The 15,933-nt window shown below is 40.8% G+C and overlaps 1 protein-coding gene across 9 annotated transcripts in view; it reads left to right on the top strand.

Annotated features, from left to right (window-relative positions):
• The window catches only part of GckIII (Germinal centre kinase III), a 60,436-nt gene that overhangs the window by 18,679 nt on the left and 25,824 nt on the right, over positions 1-15,933 (top strand). For 2 of the 9 annotated variants that reach the window (XM_087349545.1, XM_087349543.1), the window contains exon 1: positions 14,535-15,858. The exons of 3 other annotated variants lie outside the window; for them this stretch is intronic. In XM_087349545.1, the coding sequence (XP_087205671.1) occupies positions 15,712-15,858 (147 nt within the window). In that variant the 5' untranslated portion in view covers positions 14,535-15,711. Of the gene's footprint in view, positions 1-1,699; positions 1,960-14,155; positions 14,471-14,534; positions 15,859-15,933 lie in introns of those variants that run through there. 4 more of the 9 variants (XM_087349544.1, XM_087349547.1, XM_087349550.1 and 1 more) reach the window with 4 other exon arrangements.

Here is a 15,933-nt window from a genome sequence, read left to right as displayed (position 1 = left end):
GGAGAGTAAGTTACGCTGCAATGGACGAGTGAAGTGAGGGAAATTTGAATTAATTTTATGTTACAAGTAATACAGTCGTCTGGTGTAGCTTATTCTTGTCCTCGAAAGTCAGCGCGCTTAAATTTCAGGTTAAGATGTTTGAGTGCGGTCAGTATTATTATTGTTGTGAAAGAGAAATCGAATGAAAAAGGAATAAAAACGAAATACAATGAGAAAGAGAAGTAAAAGCATGAAGAGTTAACCGACATATGAATATAACATCTTGTGATCTTTAATTATAATGGATGAAACACATTTGTGATACAGTAGGGCTTACTTGTTGAATGTTTCTGTCATCTTTCCTTCTAAACTGTAAAGTGTGTCACATTCAACCACCTGTTATTTTGATGGTGGTCTCCTGTGCTCCTACCAGCAACTGCTCGTCAGGTAATGACCACTTTTTCACCTTGTACTTGATGTCTGCAGCCGATCACTGGTCATTCCCTCGTCCTTTACTTACGTTAATGCTGGGATCGTCTCATAACTCCTTCGGGTACGAAGTATTGATTGTCCTACAAGGGCTTTTGCCTACCTTTACTCTTCCCCTACAAACGAGTGTTATGACAGAACCTTTCCACTTTTTCCCAGAGCTTTAAATTCAATAGATTATATAATCGGATTCTTTATTACCGTGCTCAGAAGAGCTCGCCATTTGCCCGTAGAGTTAACGAAGGAACTTAACCCAGACGCTCACTTTATTTCTTCAAGACTGGGTTAAGTACTTGTGTGTCCCAGCTATTCTTTTCCTGTGACCTTTAGGACGTTACGCCAACAATAAAGAAACTCGAAGGCTTCTGAATCGTTACCCCGTGTAGTCTGGTAGAAATTTACCGACGTTTCAGAGGTGTTTGCGAAGGCAGCATGGACCTCAGAAACGTTGGTACACGGCACAACAACCCAAAATATAGCCATCTTCAGCTTCATTCCTGATATCCGAGAAAACTGCAGTTGTGGTAAAGCTTCTGATTTGTAGTTAGAGGTACCCGTTTCGTATATCGGCTAACCGATTGAAGCTCCCCTTGATCATAGACAAAGTTTTCCATAGTCATCTTCTCATCTCATTCGACGGCTTCGTTTAAAAAGTTAGATTCTGAAGAAATAACGAACAAACTGTTTTCATAGTCGTGTGTATCGCCGTGCTAGGAGTCGTGAAGTTCCATCTGTGAAAGTTTATTTGGACTTGAAGCTGTCAGATGTTTCAAAACTCTTGACAGGAGTTGATAATGCGGCCTCGAACAGATGGCGAGGGAGACAGATTCAACACAGCAAGACTGGAGAAACTGCACTTTTCAGTTAAATCTGCATGTGCTTATTGTCGCTACTTACGGCTACTATAGGAGCGTGATTTTTGGATTTAATACGTTCGTGTACAGATGGCTTTAATTAAACACGTATTTTCAAATGACATCCTTATCTACTTTTTCTCTAAAGCAGCGGTTACCAAACTGTGGTTCCCGAACGTTGGGAGGAAATCACTGAGATAACGAACGCATAGTGGAGAGTCATTTTTTAGAAGCTGCGAGTTTAAATTCCATTGCAGCATGAAGAATGCGCGAAATGTGCTCATAGTCGTTATATCTGAGTCTGTTATCTAAGTTTTGAAAAAGAGTTCGCTGTCTTATTATTTGAGATAATTAGGTAGATCCATAACTGGCAGACTGAATTGTGTTGGATGACAAATTACATTTTTAGATAGTGTGACAATTTCATCAAAGCGTCAGCAAATGTGTGGAATTAATTAGACTGGGAGTGCGTTGTATAGTCGCAGTGGGTCGAAAGTTCGTTGAGTTTCGTCAGCGGTGCCCTCGCACAGACCTGCGCCCGTTGGGATACCTTCGAGGTCTACTTCGTGCCCTGAGAACGATGGTGCTTCGGAAGAACAAAACTCAGCCAGACAACTGGGACTCTGCACAGAAGTTGGTATGGCACCATTGTAAAGGGCATTATCTCACACGAGGTCTTACACTTAAATAACTGGACTGACTCTGATCATTAAACTTTATTGAATGTGGTCACAATTGAAGTACTCGGCTTCTGGCTTGCATACATTCATCTCAAGGTCTCTCCCATGTTTAGAAATCGTCTTCCTAAATTCTTCAGTGAACTGTAATCGAATTTTCTGAGTGTGCAGGGTGAACACGAATGATCTCAGAGGTTTGGGATATTTATTAACAAAAACTTAACGCCATGCAGAAATTAAACCCTTTTGGAAGGAGATTTTCAAATTCTTTGTAGCATGCGGGAGAGGTGACGTAACTCCAAAGACGGCCGCTAGGAGCACAAATGTTGGCATGATAGTAAAATGGCGATTCATGAATTAGCACATGGAGGTTGTTTGTGGAACTTTCGAAAATAAAATTGAATGGTGTTATCAGACGTGGAATGTAACTCGAGGGCACAGAACGCTTACTCGGGTTGAGTCGCCATTTTACAGCTATGTCGACAATTGCTCTCCTGGTGGCGATCGTCGGAGTTGCATCGCTTCTCTCATACGATAACTTTAATCAAAGTTATCTCTCCAGTGGTGTAAAAATTATTTCTGTATGCCGTTTAGTTTTTATTAAATAAGTGTTTGAATCCTCTCAGGTCATTTCTTTTAGCCCCGTATTCAAGTGATTCAAAATCAGACCCGTTTAAGGAGATAATTCAGTTTCAGGAACATGAAACAGTCACACGGGGCTGAGTTATGTGGATATTGTGGGTAATTGACAGCGGCCTTGGTAAAAAATTGCCTTACCGAAAATGCTGTGTGGAAAGAATTGTATTGATTAAAAACTAATTTGTCCAGCCAAAGATTTAGTTTTGTTTTGCGAATATGCTACCACTTTCTGTTGTTCAGTCTCTCACTTTCTGTTGTTGTGTTCAGACGTGTTTGTGGTGAGCTCCTGTATAAGGGTTGAAAATGGGTTGTTACCTGGAAGATTACCGGGCGAGAGTGGGTAGCTGGGCAGGTAGATGCTTGTGGCGTGGATTGCCTAGGCATGGTGACGCTAACCAAACTACTGGTCACTGCTTGGGGTTGACGATGTTGAATTCCTTGGTTATAGCTGTATTACTGGTAATCGGAGGAGTAGAAAGAAATCCCGGTCCTGTTGCGGAAGGGGATAGTTCTGTGAAACTTTTATGTACTGGCTGCGGCAGGAACCTAAGATCCGGAATCCAATGTGAGTCATGTGGACGCTGGTTCCATTATAGTTGTGGGAATGTGAAGTCTCAAGCAGCTGAAAGGGAGAACTGGAGCTGTGGTAAGTGCAGGGCTGCAAGTGTTCGAATGCTTCAGGATCAGCTAAATAACGCGCTGCGGCAAATTGATGAACTGAGGATGAGAAACAATGAACTTGAAGAAAAGTTGCGAATGGCGGGAGCTGGGAAAAAGGTTATAGTGCCCGAAAAGCGAAAGGCTGCAACGTGCATGGTCCTGGGAGACTCAATTGTGCGCAATGTTGGAGGAGAGCACACAGATATGACGGTGGAGTGTTTTCCGGGTATTAGAACGGAGCAGTTGCACAGAAGAATAGAAGGGACGGATCTAGGCAGTCCAGAAACTGTTATTATTCACGTGGGTACAAATGACCTAAGATCGACGAGAAATTTGGACTTGGTAATGGGAGAGGTGTACTCGCTGGTGACTACAGTAAAGAATAAATGTCGGAACTGCAACCTTGTCCTCAGTGGAGTGCTAAGGCGTAGAGATGTGTCATGGCGGCGTATTGGTGCTCTAAATGAGAGATTAGACTGGGTTGCAAACGTCCTTGGAATTACATTTGTTGATCCGAACAGCTGGATACAGGAAGGGGATTTTGCTGGGGATGGACTGCATCTGAATGGACGGGGAAGGAGACGATTAGGACAACTGTACGCTAGAGTTAGTGGACTTGATGGTGGAGGAGCAGCACGAAGGAAGACGTGACACGTTTGGGTGGACGGCACTCACAGAACGAGGACAACCAGGGAAACGCGGCATTCATCAACTGGAGAACAGAAGGCTTTGCATGAAATAAGGGGAACAGAGACGAGTAAATTGGTGAGTAGGGAAATAGAAGCTAGGGCAGGGGCAGAAACTTTAACTTCGGTAGCAGCATATAGGGTTGAAGGCAAGTCGTTAGTGGTGCTGCAGGTTAACTGTAGGAGTATCTATAATAAAGCCTTAGAGCTTTGGAATTTAGTTGACACGTATAACCCCGATATTGTTATAGGCACGGAGTCTTGGCTTAAAGAAGATATTAGCAATGCTGAAGTTTTTAGGACAGATTTTACAACTTTCAGGAGAGATAGGTCTGCCCGTGGTGGTGGGGTTTTCATATGTGTTAAACATTTCATTGCCTGTACGGAGTTATGGGTAGATGAGGATTTTGAGATGATTGCGGTAGAAGTGAAAGGAATAGATACAAAATATTCGTGGGAAATTATAGGAATATACAGAGCTCCTAACGAGGACATGCAAGTTTTTGAACGATTGGCAGCACGAACTAGTCATTTAGGAAATTCTACGAAGCGTAGTATCATTGGGGGTGATTTAAATTTGCCCTACGCAGATTGGAAGGGAAACGTGGAAGGTACTAGCAGAAATCAGGCATTTATAAATAGACTGGTATGGGAAAATGGGTACAAGCAGGTAGTCGATAGGCCAACCCGAGGGGATGCATTGCTGGATGTTTACCTGGTCCGGCCTGAAAGTTCGCTCACCTCTTGCAGCATTGTGCAGGGGATCAGTGACCACAGTGGGGTAATATTAGAAGTGGAATGGGAAGAAAAAATCCGTGAACCGCAGGTAGAAAGATTAGTCCCCATGTTCCATAAAACAAATGTTTTAGGATTACAAAGCTTTCTTCGGGAAAAGTTTAAATTATGGGCTGGAAATGGTAGTAGCGTGGAAGAGATATGGGAAAGCTATAAGGATATAGTCTTCGAGGGTATCGATCGTTTTGTACCTCAAAGAATCCTGAGTAAAAATCCGGATCCGGAATATTATACCAAGGAAGTGAAACGTCTGAAGGTAAAGGTGAGGAGGGTTTATAATAAGAGAAATTCTGGAGGGCAGTACCAAGCGGAGCTGAAACGGTTATCCAAGGAGTTGCTGATAGTAAAAAAGAAGGCTCAGGAGACATTCTTAACTTCGGTCTTGCAAAGAGAGGGGAGAAGCTGGACAGAGTTTTACAAATATGTTAAAAGACGTAAGGGTAATAGAGAAACTATTCCGGCAATCAAGGGCGTTAAAGGAAACCTCATCACAGATCAAACAGAAAAGGCCAACTCCCTTAACGCTTATTATGCGTCGGTATTCAGTTGCGAACGGATAATTTCGCTAAATAACCAGCTAATCCAATCAACAGATTCAGATAAAACGTTTACCATTAGTATCAATATCATAAGGAAACGGATAGCAGCAATCGGGAAAAATAAATCCGTCGGATCAGATGGCATCCCCGGGGAAATTTTAAAGTTAGGTGGGGAAGCAATGATTCCATACCTTGCGCGTCTGCTGGAGGTAACGATGAACAACAATTCTATCCCAGGGGACTGGAAGAAAGCTATAGTGGTCCCTATTTATAAAGGGGGAGATCGATCGGTAGTTGGGAACTATAGACCGGTCAGTTTAACCTCGGTGGTTTGCAAGCAAATGGAGCACGTTATAGCAGGGTATCTAAGGCAAGTCTGGGAAAGGAGTGAGTGGTTATATGAGGGTCAACATGGGTTTAGACCAGGGTACTCATGCGAAAGTCAAGTAGTCACGGTTTGTCAAGATGTTGCTGATTCATTGGACGAGGGAATCAGGACTGATGCGGTTATAATAGATTTCTCAAAGGCATTCGATTTAGTCCCACACGATAGGCTGATTACAAAAATTGCTGCAACCGGTGTGGACTTGAGGGTAGTGTTATGGGTAAAGGAATTTCTCTTAGGACGTTCGCAAAGAGTAAGAGTGGAAGGACAGCTATCTCATGAAGTCAGGGTAACGTCAGGGGTGCCGCAAGGGAGCGTATTAGGTCCCTTGCTATTCCTAGCTTATGTTAATGATATTTGGAAAAACATTGATTCAAATATACGGCTTTTCGCTGATGATTGTATAGTATACAGGAAAATAATGGATAGTAGTGACATTGATAAGTTACAGACAGATATGAATAGATTATGGGAATGGGCGGTAGAAAATGAAATGAAGATAAATCCAGGTAAAAGTAAAGCAGTCAGCTTCAATAGAGCTAGGGTGAAGGATAAGCTGAGTTACTTTTTTGGGGATCAATTAATTCCAGAGGCAAATAGCTTTAAGTACTTAGGAATACTTATTCGCAGTGATCTGAGCTGGGCAGATCATGTGAATTATACACTAATTAAAGCATGGAAGGCTCTCCATTTCGTAATGCGTATACTAAAAAAGGGAAATAACAATACGAAACGTTTAGCTTATACGTCGCTAGTGAGACCGATACTTGAATATGGAACTGTGTGTTGGGACCCTTACAGGGAAGGACAGGTAAGAGCACTAAATCGGGTGCAGAAGAGAGCGGCTAAATTTGCTAATTTCACGAACGAATCTGGTTGGGAAACATTGGCACAGCGTAGATTGATAGCCCGAATGTGCGCCCTTTTCAAAGCATACACGGGGGGCCGGGCTTGGAAAATGATAGAGGATAGATTATTAAAGCCATGCTACCTGGGCAGGGACGATCATACTCGGAAAATTAGGACTAGGAAACAAAGAACGGATGTAGGCAAATATTCCTTTGTAAATAGGACCATAAGAAGCTGGAACCAATTACCTCCAGGCGTGCTAGAGTCTTTCCCCTGTAAATTAGGCACCTTTAGAAAGAGGGTCAGAAAAGTAGTTACAAGCTAAGGGTTATTAAGTTGGGAATAAATGGTGATAAGTGAAGTGAAGTGTCTTAGTCTCCAAGTGATGAAGGGCTGTAGTTCTTTGGGATAAAATTTTCATGTACTGAGAGCGGACTTTATATTCCACTCTTAAGTATTGTGATTAATTAGTGGATGTGTGTTTTTTTATTGTGTCAGATGTTTTATTTTGAGTGTGGTATGTTGTATTGTTGTGTCTCATTGTATTGTTGTGTGAGTGCATCAGTTCATGACGTTTGTAATACATTACAGTTATTGTCTTATGTCTAGGTGGTATTAAGTTCTTTTTTTTAAGTTAAGTACTTGAGGTTGGATGGTTTTGTAATTTATGAGTTGGTTGATTTTGAGTGGGATGTGTTGTTTTTGTTGTGTCCTTTTTTATTGTTTTGTTCTGTCTCTGTGTTGATGTATCTCATTGTATGTTGTGTCTTATGGTTTTTGTTGTGTCCTTTGTTTATTGTTTTGTTGTGTCTCATTGTGTTGATGTATCCCATTGTTTGTGTGTCATATTGTTTTTGTTGTGTCCTTTTGTTTATTGTTTTGTTCTGTCTCTGTGTTGATGTATCTCATTGTTTATTGTGTCTTATTGTTTTTGTTGTGTCCTTTGTTTATTGTTTTGTTGTGTCTCATTGTGTTGATGTATCCCATTGTTTGGGTGTCATATTGTTTTTGTTGTGTCCTTTTGTTTATTGTTTTGTTCTGTCTCTGTGTTGATGTATCTCATTGTTTATTGTGTCTTATTGTTTTTGTTGTGTCCTTTTGTTTATTGTTTTGTTCTGTCTCATTGTGTTGATGTATCTCATTGTTCTGTTCTGTCTCATTGTTTTGTATGTTATTGTAGGACACTGCCACCGGGTATAAACCCATTTGCAGTCAATAATAAATAATAATAATAAACTTGAAGGTAAAAAATTGTTGTTGTTGAGGAACAAGTTCCTAATGATTTTTCTTTGTGCCTTTGATTTTTACAGTCACCTTTTATTCTGTCTCGAAAACTGGAATTTTCTTTTGGAAACTTCGGCATGTTGATTTTACGCCATTCTGTAGGGCCCAGGTATTAACATCAGCCATAGTTTCGTTCAAAAATTGTGTTCTTCCAACTGTCCTGTTTAGTGGTTCGAGCACATTTCTTTTCTAATTGTTTCACTGATTACTTTTTATGTTTCGATTTTCTGTCCGAAAAATCATTGTCACCGTTCTACTGCCATCCGAACAGTCATTCGGCAATGATTTGTCAGACCTCCACTTATGTTTTTCGACTTTGTTTCACTTGTTTGACGGCTGAATTTCTTGTCGTCTGTTAACGTCTTTCATTTTGTATAAAAGTGGCTTAACACACTATAGATTTGCTGTAACATAGATGATTTGTTAATGCCAATTGTATTTTTATCCAGTTGTACTAAACACGCGTGTTGATTTTGTGTTCTAATGCGCCTGTTATATTTATTACGCATAAATAAATAGTGAACCATCAAAACACTTACTGCAACCCCACAGAGTGGAATCCCAATAACGGTTTGACGCTACGTTGCTGATATTATACCCACCTGACCCAGTATACGCTAACTCATCAGTGGTTCTAGTTGCTGTTCAGAAATAAGTCCGGTTATCTGTCAATAAGCATGACATCACAACCTTTGAGTATTGGAATGTGGTTGTGTTGGAAAGTTTATGTTCGCTTACTGAGGAACGTCGTCGCTTACTCCTTATATCGTGTTTTGTCGAAATATGTAAATTATACCCGGACATGAGGCCAGGCATAGGGTTTATCGAAGTTGCATGTTTGTTTCGCCAGCATCAACTTAGTGTTCTTAACGTTTATATGAACATATATTGTATAATTTTAAGTGTTAACCATATTACGTGTTGTTTTGTATGGACTTGAGACTTGGTGTATTACCCTAAGGGAAGAAAATGGATTTAGGGTGCTCGATGGGAGGACCTTCATAAATTGTACGTTTTATCAAATAGTGTTAGAGGTGACGGTGACTTCTGGGTTGTTGCGCCGTGTAGTATGATAAAAGTTTACTGGCGTTTTGGACGTGCTTAAAGCCTCCATGGCAGCAAGCGCCTCTGAAACGTCAGTAAACAACGACCAGACTACACGGCGAAACAACTCAGAAGACAGATATATTTGTACTCAACTCCTTGAGAACTTGGAATCTCATTTTGTTAGGTGTTGGAATGTTCGCTCTTGGGTTCAACCTTGAAGCCGGAATAGACTAAAAGGTTAATAATTCTCGAGGTTGTTTGTTGTTATTTTGTCAATAGGCGAGGTGGGCTGCGCGTGTAGTACGCGCGGAAGAAATGAAAGTACATGCGAAATTTTACTTGGAAAACTTGACGGAAATGCTACTTGGGCTTAGGCGTAGCGGGCAGAATAATGTTACGATGTAACGTGACTGTGGAGTGGATCGTCTGACTTGAGGTAGGGATCAGTGACGTTCTCCTGTGAACAAGGTAATGACATTTTAGGTGACTCATGACTAGTTGAGCGACTTTTTGTGAAACTAGTGTTGGTGATGATGGTGGTAATGGAAATAGTAGCAGCAGCAGCAGCTGTATTGTGGACGTGCGCTGTGACTGCTCAGTAAAGTGGTTCCGAACTGGATGACCAGGGTTTAAATCTCGATTGGGTTAATGTGATTTATCTCTCAAACACTTCATTGAATATCTTTTGACCGATCCTACTTTTGCAGTTTTAGCAAAAATCTGTGAGACCGCTTTACAGTCTGACGAACACGGAGTTTTAAACCGAGTCTGTCAGATTATTTTAGCTTGAACCTTTTTTATTCGGGCGTGAATAGTCTGCTGAAGCGCCTTGAAGCTCAGTTACTCACTCTTTCACTTCATAACTTCCTTAACGGCTCTGGGGAACCAAAGATCTGTGTCCATTCAGAGGAGTGAAACGGTGATAATGTGAAACTTATATCTCATCTTATTCCATTACTGAAGTCTGAAATTCTTTAGTTTTACCCACACCTCCAAATACGCCCTTTGCGTGATGCTTACACAGTCCGTGTGATAATTTAGTCTTTGATGTGCGCATTTGTACTGTTCCAAAATCTTTAGGATTCTGTGTTAAGACGTAGTTTTGCTTTGCTTAGGAGATACAAGTGTAAAAGAGGGACATGGGTTATTAAAGTGGCCGAGGATGCCGATTGAGATTGGGGTCTTGTGAACTCTACAGGCTTCTAAAACTTGGGATTCCATGAACGACCAGGAATTTCTTGATTAGCTCAATGACTATGGGCTTGTGAAGAAGACTGCTTCATGGAGTAAGTCATTACTCCGCTGTGGTTACCCTGGTTCGTATTTGCGAGGTTTATGTTGGAAACTTGGCCCGAGTATCGGTTTCGTGATTTTCCTCGGCCCATACAAGTTCGTTCCTTTTATCGGACGACTGTGTCTTTCTCCGATTTCTCCGTTTAACATTCACAGGCATCTTGACCTTCAGGCCCATACAGTTGACGAAAGGTCATTAAACAAAGTGACAAACGCCCATACCTCCATAAAAAGGTGTGGGTCTAATTAATATAATCTTTGCGTAGGATTGTCCGTGATCCATCAGCGTTTAATACAAACTTAAAGGGAATTCATATTCTTTTTCGTTTTATAACAAGTGCTCGCGTGTTTGTACAGATAAAGCGAACGAATATTACGTTCAGGGATGTTATCCGCTTGTGTTAATTGATTAATGTTTGGAAAAGCTGATAAGCCCATTTGGACAGCTGATTATAGTTGCGATTCCATTCTTTAGAAAAACGATCACGTTCTCAATGTGTATTTTAGTGTTGTCAGCACATTTATTGACAGCTGTGATTACTGTATCTTTTCTTTGTTATAGGTGAGTAAACCAGTTGGATGACATCACCATGTCACCAAAGGAAGTACTTAGCAACGAGGTAAAAGAGTCAAGTCTGTGTGGTAAGTTACGGCTGTGTATTTGACGGTTTCTATCACATGATTTCTAAAGACATTCATGTGACCTTACGTATCGGTGAATGAGCCGAAATAGGTTAGTACAGTGACTGGCTGTGACCTGGGCCATCGGCGTGCAATTTCCGGAAGAGCCTTTTAATTTTTATTTACGTCACTCTTTCCAGTTTGGGTCTGGTGCCCAATCAGTCTCCAGATAAGTGGATGTCCGGTACAAAGCGGCGGGAACGTGGAGCTTAGAGCTGTTTATCTGTTACACCATACATTATTATATAACCTATTAGTTAGTGCGCCCATTGCTACCCGACATCTGTCTGCAACGCAAGTCTACGACACGGGTTTGTAAGATTTCGCGATATTCGGTATGTATTGCATATCCGATCTTTCTGACACTTGGTGCTAAAAGTAGGCTTAGCGTGTCTTGGAACAGCCGCGAATTGGACCGTTTTTACGAAATGTTTTCAGCAAGCCGCACTCTTTGCGATGTGATGCCTCAGTAACAGGGAATTCTTCATAAACTTCCGTCTTACCTCTTCTCTTAATTTCGCTGCACTAGGAAGAAAGTGTTTCACCAATGAAGAGGGCATTCAAGCGATAAAGTCATTTCACTAATACTTCTTTCTGTTCGCGACTGAGCTTTTTCCGATATCAAACCGGCGGTCTCAGTGTTTTTGTTGAGAGAGAAAACAGATGATTTGGAACCAGGAGTGGAGGTATTAGACATCGCGGTGTTCATGGCGATTAACGCTACGTGAACATTTTTAACGAAATACGGAAAGCGTTCACTGACAAGTACATATTTTTATTTTTAGCTGCCGGTGTACAGATGCATGATGGCGTTGTAACCACTTTGTAGTTCAGAAATCTGGTTTGTATTTATGTATTAAAGAAAGGAAGACTTAAATACGTAGAATAATTTATAAAGTGGGAAACTCCTATTGGAATTTTATGACTGCCCCGTAGGCAGTTATAAAATGCCACACCAGATTAGGATTGCGATCTTTTGGGTCATGACATTGTGTTGTGGTTAGTTATTGACGTTTTTGGATGAAGTCCTCTCTTCTTTTGGGTGGAATTTGTACGATGAAGTTGGAGGCGAGGATTCCTTTTGTAAAATTTGTAACTACGTACAAGATTACACAGTATCAGAAGCCAGAAAACCACAGTTTTATATTCTGAAGATTAAGACGAAAAGTTCCTTCGATACATTGTAATCAGTTTCAAGGCTACGGAGTGTTATAATGTAGAAAACCACAATTCAAATTCTTATCGCTGTCGAAACCACGAATCTGATTTCTGCGCCAAACGTTGCGTTGTTAGATCAGATGAAGGCAATGATAAGGAAACTCTTTCAATTATGAGATCTTCAAGCCCGAAGCAGACATAACACGTAAGATATATTGAAGATGTCTTTTGTTATATTTAAGTGAAGGAATAGGGGATTGGTTCAATTAAGGTTTGTTTCATAACAGCTTTTTATTTTGAAAATGGGGGTCTTCTGAGATGTTGCATCGTGCAGTCTCCGTCATCAGGGCGATACACTTATCACTCTGATGGTGGAGTTAGTAATTTTCTCTGAAACGTCGGTCAGTATCTAGCAGACTACGTGTTGCTCCATCCCAGAAGACAGTCATTTCATACTCGTCACCATGAGAACCTGAAATCTGACCAAGGTTTTTACTTAGGTTTGTGCCAAATGGCGTGATACGTAAAAACTGTAAAATTTGGCCATTGTGTGTCGATGTATGTCTGAGAGTCGTAGTGCGCATGCTCGTAAAATGCCACAGCCAGTCTGTATATGCATGTTTTATTGCGATCTGGCATTTGTGTTCCTTTGTGTCGGGTTTAAAGTTATATTTTTTAATTGTATTGTATGTAAATGTTGACGCGTGTAATTTCGAAAGTTAAGCGACCTTTTTTTTTTAAATAGAAGAGACCGCTTGGAAAATCTAGGCATATATGGGAGGATGTTAAAATGAATCTTTAGTATAAGCGGTGGTAGGGCATGGATTCAATTCATCTGGCTCATAATTGGGATCAGTGCAGGGCTGTTTTGATCACAGTAATGAATGAAAATTCCACAGAAGGGCGTGAATTTGTTGGCTAGTTGAGTGACTGTTAGCTTACAAAGGACTGCTCGCTGTGTTGTTAGGTAACGTTGTAGCATTGTGTTGGAAAATGGAAACATTCTTAATGAAAAATGTGGTAGGTGATGCTGTGTGTTCTGCTCTCACTTTATGAAAGCCGGTATGTTGTTCGATAAAAAGGCTTTCGTATGTGTACGGGCTGATAATTGGAACAGGTTCTACATGTAGGCTCCCATGACACACAAGATCGATTATAGGACGATTATGAGCGATGAAGACCACGTTGAAATGCTGGCCGTTTTGAGCTTTATGGTTGATGTAAGACACGAGTAGACTTTGAGTTGAATTTTCAGCGGGCGTTACATTTGTGGTGGGATTAGATTAGATATCCTAATCGGGCACTACCATAGAAGGCATATGACGGTACCAGCATTTAACACTTTTTTAACTTATTATCACAGACAAACTCAATCATTATTGCAGCAGAACCAGAAGATTTATCACCTAAAGACTGCTGTTGGTCACGATCCTGAACCATTAAATTACCTCTTATCCTCACAACCCATTTTCCTAATAGCTGAGATTTAATGAACTTATAGATTCGTATGTCTTTTAAGGGGTATTGTAACCTTTTACTATACATAGCCATATATTCATATCGGTATAAAGTCTATCTTGGTGTTATCTTACATATGTGTTTGGTTTCCCTAGAGGTTTCTGCACCAAAATTCTGTATCCATTCTTCGTCTTTCATACCTAGCCACATGCCCAGCCCATCAACAACTAACATCAGGCGTCCTGAGAACTTCATCTAGTTCCAAATATTTTCCTGAACAGTTTTCAAACAAAAATTAATTACTAAGGGATGAGATTTGAGGTTTTCACCGCGGCGAATATGAAGATGTCTGTGTTCTGGGTTGTTGCGCCGTGTAATCTGGTAGAAGTTTACCGACGTTTCAGACGTAACCTACCTCATAATCGGGGCAATGGCCTTTGGTGATTAAAGCAGCAAGCTCGTCTGAAACGTTGGTTACTTCTGTCGGACTAAATGGTGTGACAGCCATCTTCATGCTAAAGGAGAGGGTCATACTTTGTATGCAGTGACACAACCCGCCTGTTTTGGCGTGGTCGTACTGTCGTAGAAGCGGAGTGGTCGATTCGGCTTTCAGTACAACAGATATCCTGCGGTAAATGTTACGGTTGGCGATTACTGTACTGAGCACCATTCGGTTGGGTGACCCAGAGAGACGAGTGGACGGGCGGACTGCTTGCGTGTCGGTAAAGTCTCGACTCCATTTGCGAAGCGAACGGGCTTAGCAGGAAGTGAGCAGTCGAATGTGATTCTACTAACCTGACAGTGCTGTAGTACCAGACTTCACGACGAAACTTTCGTTTGTGAGCAAAACAATAGGTTATCGTTCAAAGTTCTTTCAGTAAAACGTAATATTGCGTTTACTGGTAAAGTTGGTCGTACTGATTCCAAACGATATTTAGTAGTAACCAGTGTTTAATCTGATCAGTTTACATAATTTTTAGTGCTTCTAATTTCAAGTGTGAGTCTGTTCTTATTTATAATACTTTAAGATATGTACATCTTAAAAAATTGATTACGCGATGCAATTTCTTGGAAGATAATTTTATTAGTGACTCTGTCTTCTGTTTATGGTAATTTATTTGGGTTTTGTGCTTGAGTGTGAAAGGTTATAGAAAAATCCTGTTATGGTTTCTGCCAGATGTTTACTGATATGAGAGACGTTTTAAGCAGCCTTAAGTAGTGAATTGAATTTAGCCCAACGCTGGAAATTATAGTTCGTGTGTTTTTTTATTATATTTTCTCTTGTGTATTATCGCCCGAACTTTCTCATTTGTCGAGGAATGCGTTCGGTGAGGTAGAAAGTCGTACAGACGTATAAGACTACAGAAATTGCGATTTGCAACGATACAGATCGAGAAGGCAACTCTTAATATCAGTTCTGTGAGGTTTGTTCTCTCTGGTTGTTGGGAACGGGTTATACGTGAAGTTATGTTGTGAAATTTCAGATATCAAGTATAATTAAAGGTTGTGGAATGCATACTAGACTTTGAAAAACTTATTAGTCCTATACCAAAGTTGAAGTAAGTAATTACAATACTGAAATTGTATAGCCTTACTTATTGCTACGAAGACTGTGAGAATTTATTGAATAATTTCGTAGCGTAGGCCAAGTTTTTGCATATACTGTGCGTGATATCTAAACAGAAGGGGTTAGTTGGCTAGGGTATTCAGGTAGGGAGTTATGGAGGAATGAACAGGTGTCTAGATATATTCTTATGTTTAAAATATGTGTTTTTAAATTGGCAGTCTGCGTCGTCTTCTGAAGTTTTGAGGCCGCTTTAAACTGTCGTTAACATATGATGGCCGTTAAAATTCATGGAAATGTAATTATGATATCCTGTTTGAATTTTCAACAGTGTTAATAATATTAAACATATAAGCGTCTTTTGTTTCCAATGCTGCAGGGTGTTTGGTAGTTATTGGCCCTGAGTGACGAACAATAATACAAAAAACAAAAGGTACCACAGTGCTTAAGAGTTTTGTGGTGTAACTGCAACGAGAATATTCCCGGTAATATTTAAGTGTCAGGTGTCGTTAATATTTCCGTTGTGTTTGAGATACAAGTGTGTTATAGCAGAAGTGAAAAGTGTAAACCAAACTCCCATAGCAGTATTTGGGTACTGAACTCCGTGTGAAGTTGGTATAACAAAGAGCGATATTAAGTGAACACTATAACAAGTGGATTATGGCGCGGACGTAATGAGGGGGCACACCTGTCCGTCGGTCACCGAAGCGGATCCCTACAGCTCCCGGCAGCAGTGGGGTCAGTACTCGAGCCCACATTTGCGATGGCAGACATGGACTCTGCCCACCATGGCCAGAATGAGCAAGCAGCGAGGACCGTTGGTATGTGAGGTCTTGCCTTTTCAGCTCTTCCGCGTGTCAATATCCACGCTTGTTTTAGAATGAATTATGGATGTC

This window comes from Zootermopsis nevadensis, unplaced genomic scaffold (genome assembly GCF_977971745.1).
Source record: "Zootermopsis nevadensis isolate Lab colony 2312 unplaced genomic scaffold, Znev_1.0 Znev_ptg000016l, whole genome shotgun sequence".
Taxonomy (NCBI): Eukaryota; Metazoa; Arthropoda; class Insecta; order Blattodea; family Termopsidae; genus Zootermopsis; species Zootermopsis nevadensis.
Note: the sequence above shows the minus strand (reverse complement) of the source record. Positions and strands in the feature narration are given on the sequence as shown.